The sequence below is a fragment of the Salvelinus namaycush genome, chromosome 13, assembly GCF_016432855.1.
Source record: "Salvelinus namaycush isolate Seneca chromosome 13, SaNama_1.0, whole genome shotgun sequence".
In the NCBI taxonomy this organism is placed as follows: Eukaryota; Metazoa; Chordata; class Actinopteri; order Salmoniformes; family Salmonidae; genus Salvelinus; species Salvelinus namaycush.
This window is the reverse complement of record NC_052319.1, coordinates 22,433,708-22,453,224: the sequence shown is the minus strand read 5'-3', so window position 1 is coordinate 22,453,224 and position 19,517 is coordinate 22,433,708. Positions and strand designations below refer to the sequence as shown.

At 41.2% G+C, this 19,517-nt stretch overlaps 1 protein-coding gene across 1 annotated transcript; it reads right to left on the bottom strand.

Moving 5' to 3' along the window:
• Positions 1–2,825: 2,825 nt before the first annotated feature.
• Positions 2,826–17,998, bottom strand: arl5a (ADP-ribosylation factor-like 5A). The gene is made up of 6 exons (XM_039006921.1): positions 17,626–17,998; positions 5,242–5,302; positions 4,765–4,912; positions 4,405–4,488; positions 3,417–3,568; positions 2,826–3,159 (listed from the first exon to the last, which is right to left on the bottom strand). Exons 1-6 carry the CDS (start codon positions 17,669–17,671, stop codon positions 3,111–3,113), a joined length of 540 nt encoding a protein of 179 aa, XP_038862849.1. The 5' UTR covers positions 17,672–17,998; the 3' UTR covers positions 2,826–3,110.
• Between the last annotated feature and the right edge of the window lie 1,519 nt (positions 17,999–19,517).

Genomic DNA, 19,517 nt, shown 5'->3' with positions numbered 1-19,517 from the left:
ACAGACATCCTTCTTGAAGACAGGTCATCTACTCCACTCTGGACAGGTGACCAATGGAATAGTGTTTTACTACTGACTCATCCAAGGCAATCATGGAGACAACAGACATTACCTATACTTGTAGGTTATTTGCTTACTGTCATTATTATTTGCTTACTATTGGTCATTTTACTCACGTATGATGACCAATGACTGACAAACAAACATCAGTTATGAAATAAATACATCTGTCAGGCTATACCAACTAAAACTAATCTCATTGTAAAACTGAACGTGCGTAAATAAAGGGTAATAAAGTACTTAGGCTCCTGTACAAACATACTACAGTATGCAAATATCAACTCTGACTGAAGTGCTGTTCTGGGATATATTTGACTTACTCTGTCTATAGGAATATTGAAACCTGGACCAGTATTTAGGGCTGTCTCACTATGTACAACAGCACTATGGGAGCACTGGAGATGCTCACCTCAACCCTGCCTGACTGCTCACCCTTTCTATGTGAAGCAAGGCAAGTGATTTCCCACGTTTGGGATAATAAAGGATACTTGACTTTGGTCTACTCTCTCCTCATCCCGTCCCTGGCTGTCCTACAGACTTCTACATGGACTGTCCAGTGTCACTCCCTCACTGTTCCCGTCAGTCAGTGGCCATTCTCTGAAAGAATGTTGAACATGAGTCCAATGGTCCACAGCAGAACATACTGCCCCCAGAGGTTGGTTGAAGAATCACAGCAGAACATACTGCCCCCAGAGGTTGGTTGAGGAATCACAGCAGAACATACTGCCCACAGAGGTTGGTTGAAAAATGTCAATAAGTTAAAGGTCATACATCACAAGGTCATATGAAGACAAACCACTGTTTAGAAACCACACAAAGAGAAATATTACTTACCTGCAAAATAAAAACACATTTATGACATATGTAATGTACCCAAAACTTAAAAACACAATTTTTATTCACTGTATTTCATATGAGCTGAGGGAGTTGGGTTTCTCCCTCGTGTTCTTTGATTCAGTGTCTTCAGCCGCCATCATGTGAGGATTCGGACACAGCAGGCACAAGGTAATGTAATGTGCATTCCAAATGACACACACACACATATATACATTTAAACTCAGCAAAAAAAGAAACATCCCTTTTTCAGGACCCTGTCTTTCAAAGATAATTCGTCAAATCCAAATAACTTCACAGATCTTCATTGTAAAGGGTTTAAACACTGTTTCCCATGCTTGTTCAATGAACCATAAACAATTAATGAACATGCACCTGTGGAATGGTCGTAAAGACACTTACAGCTTACAGACGGTAGGCAATTAAGGTCACAGTTATGAAAACTTAGGACACTAAAGAGGCCTTTCTACTGACTCTGAAAAACACCAAAAGAAAGATGGGTCCCTGCTCATCTGCGTGAACGTGCCTTAGGCATGCTGCAAGGAGGCATGAGGACTGCAGATGTGGCCAGGGCAATACATTGCAATGTCCATACTGTGAGACGCCTAAGACAGCGCTACAGGGAGACAGGACAGACAGCTGATCCTCCTCACAGTGGCAGACCACGTGTAACAACACCTGCACAGGATCGGTACATCCGAACATCACACCTGCGGGGCAGGTACAGGATGGCAACAACAACTGCTCGAGTTTCACCAGGAACGAACAATCCCTCCATCAGTGCTCAGACTGTCCGCAATAGGCTGAGAGAGGCTGGAATGAGGGCTTGTAGGCCTGTTGTAAGGCAGGTCCTCACCAGACATCACTGGCAACAACGTCACCTATGGGCACAAACCCACCGTCGCTGGACCAGACAGGACTGGCAAAAAGTGCTCTTTACTGACGAGTCGCGGTTTTGTCTCACCAGGGGTGATGGTCGGATTCGCGTTTATCGTCGAAGGAATGAGCGTTACACCGAGGCCTGTACTCTGGAGCGGGATCGATTTGGAGGTGGAGGGTCCGTCATGGTCTGGGGCGGTGTGTCACAGCATCATCGGACTGAGCTTGTTGTCATTGCAGGCAATCTCAACGCTGTGTGTTACAGGGAAGACATCCTCCTCCCTCATGTGGTACCCTTCCTGCAGGCTCATACTGACATGAACCTCCAGCATGACAATGCCAACAGCCATACTGCTCGTTCTGTGCGTGATTTCCTGTAAGACTGGAATGTCAGTGTTCTTCCATGGCCAGCAAAGAGCCCGGATCTCAATCCTATTGAGCACGTCTGGGCCCTGTTGGATCGGAGGGTGAGGGCTAGGGCCATTCCCTCCAGAAATGTCCTGGAACTTGCAGGTGCCTTGGTGGAAGAGTGGGGTAACATCTCACAGCAAGAACTGACAAATCTGCTAACAAAATTAGCAGTACCTAATGCAGCGGGCCACACCAGATACTGACTGTTACTATTGATTTTCACCCCACCTTTGTTCAAACACACATTATTCCATTTCTGTTAGTCACATGTCTGTGGAACTTGTTCAGTTTATGTCTCAGTTGTTGAATCTTGTTATGTTCATACAAATATTTACACGTTAAGTTTGCTGAAAATAAACGCAGTTGACAGTGAGAGAACCTTTCTTTTTTTGCTGATATATATATATATATATCCCATTTGGGATGCAGATGTAATGTAAATACTGGACTGTACACACAGGGCAATACCACCCCCTCACGCCGTCTGACAATACTGCAACAAGGCCACTCTGGGCAGGCAAGCCCACTCACACACAGCTAAAGACGACTCCTGTTAAGTCTGAGCTGTCCCAAGCATTCCTTTTTTCTTATAGTATGAAAACCAAGCGTGCAGATTCAGAAATTAAATACACCGGATTTCATGAGTCTTTTGTTTAGTTTTTCTTTCCAGAATGGATCCTGAAATGGTAGAGTGGTACAGTTCTGGTTGTTCACAGTTCTCAGTCAGAGCAGATCAGTGTTCTGTAGAAATAAATAAACACGCAGCAGAAAAACAACATCTTGGCCGGTAGGGAGTCTGGCCAACCGGGTCAAGTCAGTCTCATGGAGAGGAAAAGAGCCGCCTGTCAACCACCCAATCCCTCAGGACTGAAGGTGTAGAGAGAAGAAAGGAACAGCACACTGTTGTTGTTGATCAGCGTCAAAGGTCATCTAACCCGCAGTCGTGACATCATCCACTCCAGGCCCTGGCACAAACTAAAAGGTAGGGAGACAGGATGGAGAGAGAGAATGCCATTTTCAGCATATAAAAGTGGGAATAAGACAAATGCTAATTTAAATGTAAGCGACCCTCCAAGGAGGAAAGACCATAGCTTGCCGGTCCCTGGCACTAAAAAAAGCTGAGCAACACTGCCCTACTGTATGAATGTTGGACCAGGTCTCTTGCAATAGAACTTTAATCCCAACGAGAATAACCGGCATAAATAATGGTTAAATGAAAATGTTTCTCTTACCCCTCCCCAGTGAGGGCGCAGCAGGCTTGGATATGCCACTGGTGGTCTTTGACTGAGGTGAGCTGCAGGCTCTGGGAGATCTCAGCCACAGACATACAGCCTTTCACATCCTGTTTGTTAGCAAAAATCAGCAGGCCCGCCTTCTTCAGGTCCTGACGAGAGAGGAGGGTGGATGACAAGATGACGCCGATAGACATGGCCACTTTATTCCCAGCTCCTAAACAACTTTGTTTCAAGCATTTCGCTACAACCGCAATAACATCTGCTAAATATGTGTATGCAACCAGTCAAATTTGATTTGAGTTTGAGTTCTAAGGCATGATTACTGGGAGAGAGGAGAAGGAAAGTGAGAAGAACCCATGTATTTTCAATTAAGGAGTAAATAGAAGGAGGGAGGATGAGGAGAATGAAATTGAGAGGTACCCATATGCTCATAGATCATCATTGAACATAGGCTGCTTCCATGTCTGCTAGGCTGAGGGTAGTATCACAGATTGAACAATGAGACATTTTACTGGACGTATAAATGTGAAGCATCCGCTTGGCGTTTCCACTCAATACCAAATATGGTAGTGAGAGAAAGCCCAGCGGCCGGCAATAGAAGAACGAGATAGATTTTGGCCGACATTCTGTACATTTTCTGTTCCCAAAACTAGAATCTGTTTCAAACTGAGTGGCAAAGTTTTGTAGACTTTAGCCTTTGCCAAAGTTCAAAAAAATTGCGTTGATAAGAAGGAGTGCAAAGGCGAATTGAGTTATTTCACATGCACACTTCACAGAGTAGGCGTTCACTAACGGAAATAGGCAAATGTTTGCTAGAACGCGCCAATAGGATCTCGCTAACTCGTGCTTGGCTCTGCCCCCCTCCTTGCTTGTTCTGCCCACTATGACAAATGTTCCCATCTTAGTTATAAAACTCATTCTACGTTGACACAAACATTGTGTGCAGTGTGCACTATAAAACATGGCCAGGAACACCAAAACTCACTTCATGTGCAAGCATTCTGTAGAGCTCCTCTTTGGAGACAGAGATTCTCTCTCTGTCTGTGCTGTCCACCACTACTATCACAAACTGGAGTGAAAGATAGGGAGACATAAGAAAGGATATTAAAAAGACAGTCGGTAACACTGTACATTAAGTTGCTCTTATATCTAAGTAATAACACTGTAATTACACTACCAACATTGTATTAATCCTTTAATATTTTGGAATTTACATTGTAATTACATAGCAATATTGTTGAGCAGTTTTTGTTACATGTTACCAGACAGCCTAGTTTAATTCAAGACACACACAAGTTAACAGTTCAACAAACAACTGCCATACATCCACAGTACGTGGTCTGACCTCTGTGTTAGTGTAGTACGTGTTCCAGGAGGATCTCAGTGACTCCTGTCCTCCGATGTCCCACATCAGGAAGTGCGTGTTGTTCACCACTATCTCCTCCACGTTGCTGCCTATCGTAGGAGACGTGTGGACCACCTCATTCATAGAACTGCAAACACAGGAGTTTCTCAATATCAATGCAAAACAACATTCACGTCAGTAAGAATGTTGGTAGGCATGAGAACAATGTGGTTGTCAACAGGTAATTTTGTAAATCTAGTCCCTATTGGATCACATTCTTCCATAAGTGGGTTAACCAAAAAGTATTTAAGCTAAGGTCACTTTCTCATTTAGCAGAAAAGAAACCTTATGAAGTCCTAATCCCCCCCTAGTTGTGAGAAGAAATGAGTCTACTGTTGTTGTACCACTGTTTTCCCTTCTATAGACCTCACTCTCATCCCCCTATCTTTATCTAGTAACAGTAGGCAAAAAACTTACAACTGGTAAAGTATGGTGGTCTTCCCTGCATTGTCCAGGCCCACAATAATAACCTTGTGCTCTGAAAGAAAAAGAGTAAGAAGAAATACGTATTAGAAACACGTACAAATAATCACAAGACACTAGGCTATAAACTTCTAAAATAAGTCTGACTTCAATGCACTGTGGCTGACCTACACACCCAATAAGGAGCAGCACCATTCCTCATTTTCTTCTAAAACACTGTTGATATTGTTCAAACAAAGGACCTCAGATCTCCAAAGCACAGCCATGAATGAAACAATCCATTCTGTTTTGGAGCAGACTTCGAGACTTGACAGTGAAAAACTGCCATGTTTTACACATTTTCACACTGCTCTCTCACTCAGACTTAGCAGTGCCAGAGAAGAGGGGGGAACACGCACAGTTAGGCCTACATTAGGGTGAGCGGTCTCAGCGCTGTGCTTGCTCAAGCTGAAAGCAGCAGCTGTTGGGAATGGTTGGACGGATACTGAGCCACCACCTGGTCATCCAAGCAAAGCCAAAGCAATCTGGACTCAAACATGCAGCTCCATATAAACACTGTCGCCTATACGTAACCACATCTTGACTGGAATTTGAGAAATGCACAGTATTAGTAGAGAAGAACCAGCCAAATATGGGCATAGGCCAGGCTGAGCAAAATTATTACTAACAAAGCTGAACAAATAGCCTAACCACTCCCCTTTTGATAGCTGCAGACAGGAGTATAGTGTGTTTGGATTGGATCTAGGGCTGGGCCTACTCAATACTCTCTCCTTCTCACATCACTCCCATCTCCCTTACTCATGCCCATATGATCAACTTATGTAGACTAATCATGTGACTGACAAGGAAATGTTGGTTGAGCAGGACAGAAACTACAGAAGTGAATCTTTTGTCTTCAAAACCCCAGAAAACCAGAACTGAGAGGGAGCCTCAAGAACATCTAGAGCCTTGTTAGTTTCTGGGCCATAAGTCTCAAGAGGGGAGAGAGTCAGTTTCCATCTCTACATGTTTTCTGGCATGCCTGCAGGACCATCCACCATGCTTAGTCTAAGGCACTGGGGCTCACATATAGTTTGACTGATCCAGTACTGCAGATAAGAAACAGTAGCCTACACTCTGCCAACACTGCTCTTCAGTCATTATCACCAGCTTCTCCTTATATCCTCTGGTCATTTGTTGGTGCTTATATATATATATATACACACACACACACACACACACACACTTTTCTCAACAATTTCCATCATAAAAAGGCTTTGATTTCTGGTCAAACAGATGGAAAGGGGGTCTTAGGATAAACATCCACAATACCAGAAAAAGTCTTAAGGTATTAGAAATACATCAAAACACAAATAGTATTACATTATGACCCTTACAAACTAATATCAACATTTATATTTCATTTTACAGAAATGATTTGCATTCTGTAAGATGAACCCTTACATTCAGTGGGAACTGACCTATATATAGGGCTAGATTGAAATGTTTCTACAGAATAAATTTCGAAGGCATATGCATAACCATGGTAGCAATTAAAATGGAACAGTTAGGAGATAATGGGAAAATTATTAGATTAAAAGGTGAGGACAACAGTTCACCTGACAAGACTGAATCCAAACATTACACTTGATTTTATGGCCATTTTACATTTACCGTTCTTTTCTCCGCATTTGTTGATCTGAAAATACTGGATACATTCAGTAACATGAAAAGAATATTCTTGGGAATTTTGTGGAAAGTAAAGCATAAGACAACAAATAAATGACAAGGATTTGAGGGAGAGGTACACAGTTCCTAAGGTACACGTGTGGCTCAGTTGGTAGAGCATGGCGCTTGCAACGCCAGGGTTGTGGGTTCGTTTCCCACGGGGGGCCAGTACAAAAAAAGTATGAATGTATGTACTTGTAAGTCGCTCTGGATAAGAGCGTCTGCTAAATGACTTAAATGTAAATGACTTAAATGTACACAGCTTGTTCTATTGCAAACACGACTAGGTAAATTAATACGATCTTACAGTGTTAGGCTTTCACAAGGCAATTCAGAGAAGCAGACTGTAATTTTGGAGGGCACAGAATAGAGTCATGAGTGCATTCAGATGTGTGATCCACGGCAAATAGTCTTGACAACACAACAACAACCAAACTCATTCTGTTCAGGGAAACCCAGGGTATAACGCCATGTCATTTTGTAACTGTACATCAAACATAGTGATCAGAAAGGTTGACACCGTACACTGAGTGTACAAACTCAGGGGTGCAACTCAATATTAGGAAGGTGTTAATGTTTTGTACACTCAGTATATTACAATACAGGCATTTTATGATATGGAAATGTGAAGTGCACACTTGGACAACAAAACACTTGCAAAAGTGGCCCAATTAACGGGATGGGGAGCAACTTCTTGTTGCCCGTGGTGCTCAAGTTCAGAACGGCTGTCAGTCATAACCGATACAGCGGTGTGAAGTGGAGACCCTGAGCTCTGATGTCATGTATAACATGTTACTGTACAGCTACTGTCTGCATTCCAATTTAGGCACTTCTGTCTCCAAATCTGCCATTTTCAACCCATATACGAGTACAATTGTTTTAGTAGAGCTTGGAATTGCAAGGGACCTCACGATACAATATCACGATACTTAGGTGCCAATACGATATTGCGATTCTACATGTATTGTGTTTCGATACTGTGATTTTATTGCGATTCAATGTTCCTAACATATTGCTCACAATATGTTTGCTGCAGAGGGACAAAAGAGAACCATGACAAAATGAGTTTTGATCAGTCATGGAAATAAGTGCTGAAAATAAATGGGCTCCCTATTTAAAAAGAAGATGGCTCTACAAGCTATAAAGGAAAAATAGTGGAGTTTTGGTGCAGTTACAGCAAACTAGCTCAAAAATATAAATTGCAGTATTGTCAAAACGATACATCAAAAACAATATCCCAAAGTGACTGCATAAATGTTTTCCCCATTACTTGTGTAAAGGGTTAATAAATATTGCAGAGTGTGTTGTAATTCTGTTGTTTAAAATTTGCTCTCTGCATTTTGTCTCTGAATGCTGTCTATCACAATCAGCACATTATCACCAAGTAAAATTCTGAGTATGTGCAAATATACTTGGCGAATAAAAGTGATTCTGATATCTTTAAGATATTTTCTAACTTCTCTCCCACATGAGGAAGGATAATGAAAGTTCACAGAAGTAACAAATAAAAGGTAGACCAAGCAGTTAGTTAGTGTTTTTACTGATCATTTTGTTTATGATTTATTAAGTGTTTAAAATGTGTAACAGAATGACTGCAATTGAATAGGCTAAAATGGGAAATGATAGTAGTCACAAACCACAGCCGGGCCACCTACTACCTTTGTGTACATATTCAAATCAAATTTTTGTCGTCACATGCGCTGAATACAACAGGTGTAGTAGACCTTACAGTGAAATGCTTACTTACAAGCCCCTACCCAACAATGCAGTTTAAAAATACAAATAAGATGAAATGAAAGCAACAAGTAGTTAAAGAGCAGCAGTAAAATAACAATAGTGAGACTATACAGGGGGTACCGGTACAGAGCCAATGTGCGGGGGCACCGGCCAGTCGAGGTAATGGAGGTAATATGTAGAGGTCGACTGAATTTTCAACGCCGATACCGATTATTGGAGGACCCAAAAAAGCCAATGCCGATTTTTATATATTTGTAATAATGACAATTACAACAATACTGAATGAACACTTTTATTTTTACGTAATATAATACATAAATAAAATCAATTTAGTCTCAAATAAATAATGAAACATGTTCAATTTGGTTTAAATAATGCAAAAACACAGTGTTGGAGAAGAAAGTAAAAGTGCAATATGTGCCATGTAAAAAAGCTAACGTTTAAGTTCTTGCTCAGAACATGAGAACATATGAAAGCTGGTGGTTCCTTTTAACATGAGTCTTCAATATTCCCAGTTAAAGAAGTTTAAGGTTGTAGTTATTATAGGAATTATAGGACTATTTCTCTCTATAACATTTGTATGTCATATACTTTTGACTATTGGATGTTCTTATAGGCACTATAATATTGCCAGCCTAATCTCGGGAGTTGATTGGCTTGAAGTCATAAACAGCGCAATGCTTGAAGCACAGCGAAGAGCTGCTGGCCAACGCAGGAAAGTGCTGTTTGAATGAATGCTTATGAGCCTGCTGCTGCCTACCACCGCTCAGTCAGACTGCTCTATCAAATATCAAATCATAGACTTAATTATAATAAAAACACAGAAATACGATCCTTAGGTCATTAATATGGTCAAATCCGGAAACTATAATTTCGAAAACAAAACGTTTATTCTTTCAGTGAAATACGGAACCATTCTGTATTTATCTAACGGGTGGCATCCTTAAGTCTAAATATTGCTGTTACATTGCACAACCTTCAATGTTATGTCATAATTATATAAAATTCTGGCAAATTAATTACGGTCGTTGTTAGGAAGAAATTGTCTTCACACAGTTTGCAGGGAGCCAGGCGGCCCAAACGGCTGCATATACCCTGACTCTGCTTGCACAGAGCGCAAGAGAATTTCCCTAATTAAAATAAATTCATGTTAGCAGGCAATATTAACTAAATATGCAGGTTTAAAAAATATATACATGTGTATTGATTTTAAGAAAGGCATTGATGTTTATGGTTAGGTACAAATTGGTGCAACGACAGTGCTTTTTTCGCGAATGCGCTTGTTAAATCATCATCCGTTTGGCGAAGTAGTCTGTGATTCAATGATAAATTAACAGGCACCGCATTGATTATATGCAACGCAGGACAAGCTAGATAAACTAGTAACATCATCAACCATGTGTAGTTAACTAGTGATTATGTTAAGATTGATTGTTTTTTTATAAGATACGTTTAATGCTAGCTAGCAACTTACCTTGGCTCCTTGCTGCACTCGCGCAACAGGTGGTCAGCCTGCACAGTCTCATCGTGGAGTGCAAAGTAATCGGCCATAATCGGCGTCCAAATATGCAGATTACCGATTTTTATGAAACTTGAAATCGGCCCTAATTAATCGGCCATGCCATGCCGATTAATCGGTCGACCTCTAGTAATACGTACATGTAGGTAGAGTTATTAAAGTGGCTATGCAAAGATAACAGAGTAGCAGCGGCGTAAAGGTGGGGGGGCAATGCAAATAGTCTGGGTAGTTATTTGATTAGATGTTCAGGAGTCTTATGGCTTGGGGGAAGAAGCTGTTGAGAAGCCTCTTGGACCGAGACTTTGGTCGCTCCGATACCGCTTGCCATGCAGTAGCAGAGAGAACAGTCTATGACTAGGGTGGTTGGGGTCTTTGACAATTTGTAGGGCCTTCTTCTGACACCGCCTGGTATAGAGGTCCTGGATGGCAGGAAGCTTGGCCCCGGTGATGTACTGGGCCGTACACACTACCCTCTGGAGTGCCTTGCGGTCGGAGGCCGAGCAGTTGCCATACCAGGCAGTGATGCAACCAGTCAGGATGCTCTCGATGGTGCAGCTGTAAAACCTGTTGAGGATCTGAGGACGCATGCCAAATCTTTTCAGTCTTCTGAGGGGGAATAGGTTTTGCCGAGCCTCCTTCACGACTGTCTTGGTGTGATTGGACCATGTTAGTTTGTTGGTGATGTGGACACCAAGGAACTTGAAGCTCTCAACCTGCTCCACTACAGCCCCGTCGATGAGAAAGGGGGTGTGCTCGGTCCTCCTTTTCCTGTAGTCCACAATCATCTCCTTTGTCTTGATCACGTTGAGGGAGAGGTTGTTGTCCTGGCACCACACGGCCAGGTCTCTGACCTCCTCCCTATAGGCTGTCTCGTCGTTGACGGTGATCAGGCCTACAACTGTTGTGTCATTGGCAAACTTAATGATGGTGTTGGAGTCGTGCCTGGCCGTGCAGTAATGAGTGAAGAGGGAGTACAGGAGGGGACTGAGCTCCCACCCCTGAGTGGCCCCTGTGTTGAGGATCAGCGTCGCGGATGTGTTGTTACCTACCCTTACCACCTGGGGGCGGAGGCCCATCAGGAGGTCCAGGATACAGTTGCAGAGGGAGATGTTTAGTCCCAGGGTCCTTAGCTTATTGATGAGCTTTGAGGGCAATATGGTGTTGAACGCTGAGCTGTAGTCAATGAATTTCATTCTCACATAGGTGTTCCTTATGTCCAAGTGGGAAAGGGCAGTGTGGAGTGAAATAGAGATTGCATCATCTGTGGATCTGTTTGGGTGGTATGCAAATTGGAGTGGGTCTAGGGTATCTGGGATAATGGTGTTGATGTGAGCCATGACACGTCCTGGTAATCCGTCTGGCCCTGTGGCTTGTGAATTTTGACCTGTTTAAAGGTCTTACTCACATCGGCTGCGGAGAGTGTGATCACACAGTCGTCCGGAAGAGCTGGTGCTCTCATGCATGTTTCGGTGTTATTTGCCTCGAAGCGAGCATAGAAGTAGTTTAGCTCGCCTGGTAGGCTTGTGTCATTGGGCAGCTCACATAACAATGAAAACATCACATATTCATAACTATGAATTTCTGTATAGCACAGATCGTACCATTCATTCACCCATGATGTCATTCTGTTGCCATTATCCCAGGTTAATCCACTTTACTTCTTGTAATTCAATAACCAAAATAAATCTAAGTCTTACCGTCATTCTTACCATGGAATTTCCCCACCAGTTTCCCACCTACAGCTGAAGTCGGACGTTTACATACACTTAGGTTGGAGTCATTAAAACCTGTTTTTCAACCACTCCACAAATTTCTTGTTAACAAACTATAGTTTGTCAAGGCTGTTAGGACATTTACTTTGTGCATGACACAACATTTTTCCAACAATTGTTTACAGACAGATTATTTCACTGTATCACAATTCCAGTGGGTCAACGTTTTTTTTTTTTAACCTTTATTTAACTAGGCGAGTCAGTTAAGAACAAATTCTTATTTTCAATGACGGCCTAGGAACAGTGGGTTAACTGCCTTTTTCAGGGGCAGAACGACAGATTTTTACCTTGTCAGCTCGGGGATTCGATCTTGCAACCTTTTGGTTACTAGTCCAACGCTCTAACCGCTAGGCTACTTGCCACCGTATCACAATCCCAGTGGGTCAGAAGTTTACATACACTAAGTTGACTGTGCCTTTAAACAGCTTGGAACATTCCAGATAATGATGTCATGGCTTTAGAAACTTCTGATAGGCTAATTGACATAATTTGAGTCAATTGGAGGTGTACCTGTGGATGTATTTCAAGGCCTACCTTCAAACTCCGTGCCTCTTTGCTTGACATCATGGGAAAATCAAAAGAAATCAGCCAAGACCTCAGAAAAAAATGTGTAGACCTCCACAAGTCTGGTTCATCCTTGGGAACAATTTCCAAACGCCTGAAGGTACCACGTTCATCTGTACAAACAATAGTACGCAAGTATAAACAACTTGGGACCAAGCAGCCATCAAACCGCTCAGGAAGGAGACGCGTTCTGTCTCCTAGAGATGAACGTACTTTGGTGCAAAAGTGCAAATCAATCCCAGAACAACAGCAAAGGACCTTGTGAAGATGCTGGAGGAAACGTGTACAAAAGCATCTATATCCACAGTAAAACGAGTCCTATATCGACATAACCTGAAAGGCCGTTCAGCAAGGAAGAAGCCACTGCTCCAAAACCGCCATAAAAAAGCCAGACTACGGTTTGCAACTGCACATGGGGACAAAGATCATACTTTTTGGAGAAATGTCTTCTGGTCTGATGAAACAAAAATAGAACCGTTTGGCCATAATGACCATCGTTATGCTCGGAGGAAAAAGGGGGAGGCTTGCAAGCGAAAGAACACCATCCCAACCGTGAAGCACAGAGGTGGCAGCATCATGTTGTGGGGGTGCTTTCCTGCTGGAGGGACTGGTGCACTTCACAAAATAGATGGTATCATGAGGTGGGAAAATTTGTGGATATATTGAAGCAACATCAAGACATCAGTCAGGAAGTTAAAGCTTGGTCGCAAATTGGTCTTCCAAATGGACAATGACCCCAAGCATACTTCCAAAGTTGTGGCAAAATGGCTTAAGTACAACAAAGTCAAGGTATTGGAGTGGCCATCACAAAGCCCTGACCTCAATCCTATAGAAAGTTTGTGGGCAGAACTGAAAAAGTGTGGGTGAGGATGGAGGCCAACAAACCTCACTCAGTTACACCAGCTCTGTCAGGTGGAATGGGCCAAAATTCACCCAACTTATTGTGGGAAGCTTGTGGAAGGCTACCTGAAATGTTTGACCAAAGTTAAACAATTTAAAGGCAATGCTACCAAATACTAATTGAGTGTATGTAAACTTCTGACCCACTGGGAATGTGATGAAATAAATAAAAGCTGAAATAAATCATTATCTCTACTATTATTCTGACATTTCACATTCTTAAAATAAAGTGGTGATCCTAACTGACCTAAGACAGGGAATTTTTACTAAGATTAACTGTCAGGAATTGTGAAAAACTGAGTTTAAATTTGGCTGAGGTGTATGTAAACTTCCGACTTCAACTGTACCATGACACAGCACTCAACACCTACTTGAACTACTCTGGACTGTCTTCAAAGTCTGTCAGTCAGTGGAGTACTCTACTTTCATTACAACTGAACAAATAGTAGAAGACTACTTTGGTACTTTAAAGAAAGGGAAATTCCTATTTTTACTCTCAGAAACAACTGTATATTCCTAGTTAGAGATAATGACACAATAGTAGTATGCGAAGCCAACTTCCCATGGGGGGGGGGGGGGGGGGGGGGGGTCTTATCAATGCCATTATGTAGATACTTGTTCTGGTGAGCGTTATTTTTTGCCATTAGGTAATGCAGATACCAACTTGTTTTGAACCTGATACAAATCTTACTATGTGAGCTTTTTTTGCAGCCACTGCAAAAAATGCAGATTGCACAGAGCACACAGCTGCGTCACTGGAGTTTGAGATCACCACCAGTTAGTCTTGTGTAAGCAAATGCATAAGATCTTTTCTCAGTTGCAAAGGTCGCTCAGGTGCTTTAGGCTGTGTGAGCAGTTAAAATATATGCATACTGTTCCATTCACACTCTACTACCGTCCCTATTTACTGTAAATAGCCATTGTAACTAGTGCTGTGCTAGTGTATTGTATTTGTCCTTCACCTTGTGAATGAACTGCCATTGTTCCATTTAAACCCCCACAGTGAGATGAGTGTTTGAAATTCCTGTTTGACATACTACTGACACCGCAGCACAAACGGAACGCCTCGCGTCCCATGGGCTTTATGACATGTGGGACACTGTTGCTGGTAGACGACTACCAATCAAAGCCTTCCTCAGACACAGGACATAGCCAATTACAATAGACCTATGTGAGAGGACAAGGTCTTTATATTACAAAATAAAGACATTGTGAGAGGAGAGTCCAATGAAACTTGGCTCTGACTGAACCAATATGGAGCCACTCAGAAATGGGTCACGTATATTCTAAATGAGACCAGAAAATACAGTGTACAATGCTAGGCTATATATGCAAAAATACTTTAATGTAGAGCAGATATGAAAGGTGCTGTAAGCCTCTAACAATAGTTTGCCTGAGTGAAGAAACTGGGTAAAAGGTTGACAAAACGGATCATTTCCCTTTTCAGCAGCCTTGAAAAGCATAAAAAGCTCTGCATGACAGAACATGCTTTGGGTGGGAGGTATGCCTAACTCTGGTAGTAACAGACAAAAATGATGGTGTTGTATTTCATTAGAGGCAAGCTGTCCTGCCAGGGACAACTGTAGCTCTATTGTTAACTCCTTATGGAATTGCCATGCCATACATGTTTGGCTTGACAATGACAGAAATTGAGTTAGCAAAAGCACTAGCATATCAAGCATATCTGAAACCAGGCTAGGACAACAGACAGGAGTCGTCATCATTCAGAATGAGTCATTCCTTCATTTTCATCCTTGGGTAAACATATTCTGATGTGGCAGTAACCACGTTTCCATCCACAGTTTTTATTACGGCTGGGAATAGCCAGGGACCAGCCAGGGACCTCACAATACGATATTATCACAATACATAGGTGCAGATACAATATGTATTGAGATTCTCGATATTCTATGTATTGCTATTTGATACTGTGATTTTATTGTGATTCAATGGTTGAAGCATATTGCTCACAATGTCTTCTGCAGAGCGACATGAGAACTAGTTTTGATCAGTCATGGAAATAAAAGTGCTAAAAACAAATTGGCTTCCTATTTAAAAATAAGATGGAAATCAAGCTATGAAGGGAAAAAAACTGGAGTTTTCGTGCAGGTACAGCCAACTAGCGTAAAAATAATATTGCTATATTGTCAAAACGAAACAAAACAATATCAGAATATGTTTTCACACCCATCACTAGTTTGTATGCGAGTAAAGTCATGGCATGAAACATTTTAAAAAATCACTACAAGTGTGAAGGAAACAGGAAATGTCGGTATAATTTAAAATGTCGACAGACAATTTGTTCTTTCGACAGAAAATGTATTATGCAACAAATTGCGGTGGAAACGATTTATTGTACGATTGTTGATAGAATAACCTTCGTGTCGAGGTAAATTTGCAGTCACGTGATGCTATACTTATTATGGATCCACATTAGGTGCAAGGCAGCAGCTACTCTTCCTGAAGTCCAGCTAAATCAAGGCAGTTATATAGTCCAGGGTGGTAAAAGTGCATGGTGATGAGCTTGATGCTACTTTCCAATAAAATCGAGGGTCTTAATTTGTAAGCTAGTCACATGATGATCGGTGCTTTAAGCTGTCAATTAACAAATCAAAATAATCTTGATTTTATTCATCTCAACATATAATCTTACCTGTCGAGTGTCTACTTTATCCGTGAACCGTTATCTAGAGAGCATGCACGAAAACCAGATTGGGCACGAAAACCAGATTGGGCGCAAATGTGCCAATTATCGCAACAGATTGTGTGACAAAACTATGGAAAATGGAATGGAGACACTTTACACTGTTTTGTTATTCGTTACATGAACATTTAAGCGCACTATGTCATAACGCACAGACTTGTTTCCGCAAAGTCAGTCTGATGGAAACACCTCTGGTGCGGAAAGGCACATATTTTAATGCCGGTTTTATAATATTTGCATGAAAATCTGTCGCAAATTGGATGGAAACCAAGCTACTGACTGCATGCGAGTGAAACACTTTAGTTACGATATCCGTGATTGTTTATGTATGTGGCCTTTTATTTGACTAGGCAAACAAGTCTTTACCGCAGTCAGTGATCCCCTGAGAATAGATAGGCCTACAACATAAAACCGAACGGTCCAGAGAGAACTTTCCATAGAAATACTCTGCTGCCCTCGGCGCTCATGTTACAGGGGTTCGCACAGATCTGATTACATATTGAGCGGGGAGGAATTGGTTACATGTTCAGCTAATTCAGACAAATACACAGTGCACTAAAGACGACATCAGCACAGTTTTAACCTACAATCTGTGAGGGGAAAGGGACAAATGTAGCTGGGCTCATGCTCAAATTTGAAACTTGAAGTTCTATTTTACTCTCCAGTGATCCTGAATTTACCTACCTGATAATATACCTCTCATTAAATTAGTTCAATATGGACACAACACCTAGATAACATGAACACCCACCAAAAGAGTACTGTATTTTATGGGACCTACTAGTACACTTCCCATGGAAAAAAAACTGGAGCTTAGGCTTCCCAAGAGAAAGAAAAATTGCAACATTATATACATTGTACTGTAGTGCCTGTTCCTCTGCCTACTAAGCCAAACCGGAGTCGGTCTTCTCTAAACAATGACAATGTAACATTAACTAGCAATGTTAGGCCTTTAAAAGCAGAATAGCTAAGGACATAACGTTACCTAAATCTGTCGTTCTGCCCCTGAACAAGGCAGTTAACCTACTGTTCCTAGGCCGTCATTGTAAATAAGAATGTGTTCTTAATTGACTTGCCTAGTTAAAGGTTAAATAACATTATTTTTAAATAGTACATCACAGGCCCTCTGAACACTGCAGTGTTGACTATAGCTAGTTAGCTATGAGTATGACACATGATATATCATTTAACTAACGTTACTAATGTATGTATTACTAAAAAATTACAGCAAAACAGTTACCTAGTTAGCTACAGTAACTGGGTAAAGAAAAGGCAGCTTTACAGCCAATAACGTAAGACTTATATAGGCCCGGTAAAAACTAAAGCTATGATACATTAGCAAGTAAATTAACGTAGCTAGCTAACGTTATCAGCTTTGTAACCAGTGGACCAGGCTTGGCTGTGTTGGCTAACAGCTGGACTAGCTAGCTAACTTATCCATTGAACTTCACACTCGACGTTAACGATATACTTACCTTGATGATTGAAAAGCCTCCATAGCTTGGTGAAAAGTATTCCCATGGCTGTTGCAGAGCCTTTGCACAACTACGAGTAGCTACGGCCAATTAATTTAGCTAGGCTAGCGAATTCCTGAAGATGTTGCTAATGCGCTAGCCAGGCAATGCTGCTGTCAGTGTCACACTTGGCAATATTTGACGGTGAAAAAGAAACCAGTAATGTCAACGCTTCTTGATAACGTTTTCATCTTTGCACGAAGGCCTTTATGGTCGACATAGAATTACAGGACGCGGTTTATATTGTATTTCTAGAGAATACAATGATAGCTGGCTTGCTTGGTCCGCTGGAGTGCGGTCGTCAACACTGACGCACGCCTACTCTAAACTGCACTCTCTCCACAGTCGGTCCAGTGAGGATGGATTCCAGAGAGAATCAGAGAAAATTATTACCCACAGTAGTACTGCATCAATAGGCACTTTAGGTCATATTTTGAAGTGAGGCAATTGCAAGCATTCACAAAATGCCACATATTTGATAAGACAGTGTCTTCAGTTCAGTCCATGCAGGGAACCTGTGGGACAAACAAACATAAATTGCACAACAAAGGAAGGACAGTAAAGAGATCACAATGAATAAATCATGATTCACTGTAATCCGGTAAGTATCCACTGGATGTACAATGCATTGTGTTCTCTTTTAGTGAGGAGGAAATTATTTTTTGATAAGAAGAGCCAACTCAATATCCTACATCTTCAGATAACATATCAGTCCTAAGAAGGGAGGCAATGAAGAAAATAGTTCATTATAACAGAGCTCAGAATTTATTTTATAAAATAAGTAAATTTTTTATGCAGCTAGAGTTGGTTCTCATTATACATCAATTTTCCATAAAACATATTTCTCTTTCTTCTTGATGAATTAAAGTGTTGTATTAGTCATGCAGTTATGCATTTCCCTTTTGAATGTCATCTTTCACAAAAATAACAATAACACAATCATTGAACTGCAATGAAGCCGCTAAGTAGCCGAGGAAGGAAAAGCATCAGCATGCAGCACTGTACACATTTGCATAGTAAATTATATTTTTTCTCTAGATTAGTTTGTCTTCTTTGTTTTTCTCTTTACCAGCATGCCTTTATAGAATACAGCATAAACAGAAATCAAGCTTTCTTGGCAATAGAAGAAGGCATTCAAAGATGAAGAAGAAATAATAATGATGCACACCCAGTATTGGTGCACAACACACAACTCAATATATACATTATCTGACGTAAACTTCTATCTACCACCTCCCCAGTCTATACCCTTCACACAATCTACACGACTTAACTTGTATAATTGGCTAACCATATAGACCTTAAAAACTCCTAACTAAAATGCTACATTTTGAGGATATGTATATGATTAGGAGAGAAACCACTCCATTGCTACAGTGCTAAAAAAGAAAGGAAGTATGAAAAGAGAAAGAAGTTTAACACAAGGCCTGGGTTAAGCAATAAGGCTGAAATTTGTGTTATGATACGCAAATTCTTGGGATAGTAAAATTGTCCTTAAAAAACGGCATAATTTTGTTTTAACGGCCAGTACATGGAAGACTTTTAAATGGGGCATTAATATAGAATAGCCGATGGTTGGAAGCAAATAATACTGACCAAGTGTTTGATGTCAGAATCACAAACCTTTCTGACAATATAACATTAACTTCACAGCAGACTGAAGCCTTCTCCTCCTCTTATGCGTTGACTAATTTAATTGTTGAAATGTGAGTACCATAAATAACAGTCACTTACTCAACTACTGTGTCCTACTGGTTTTTCAATAGCAACAACACATACATAACAGCACTGGATCATTATTCCATGACATACTGTATATTGACAAAAAGACATGATGGCATTGATCATTCTAA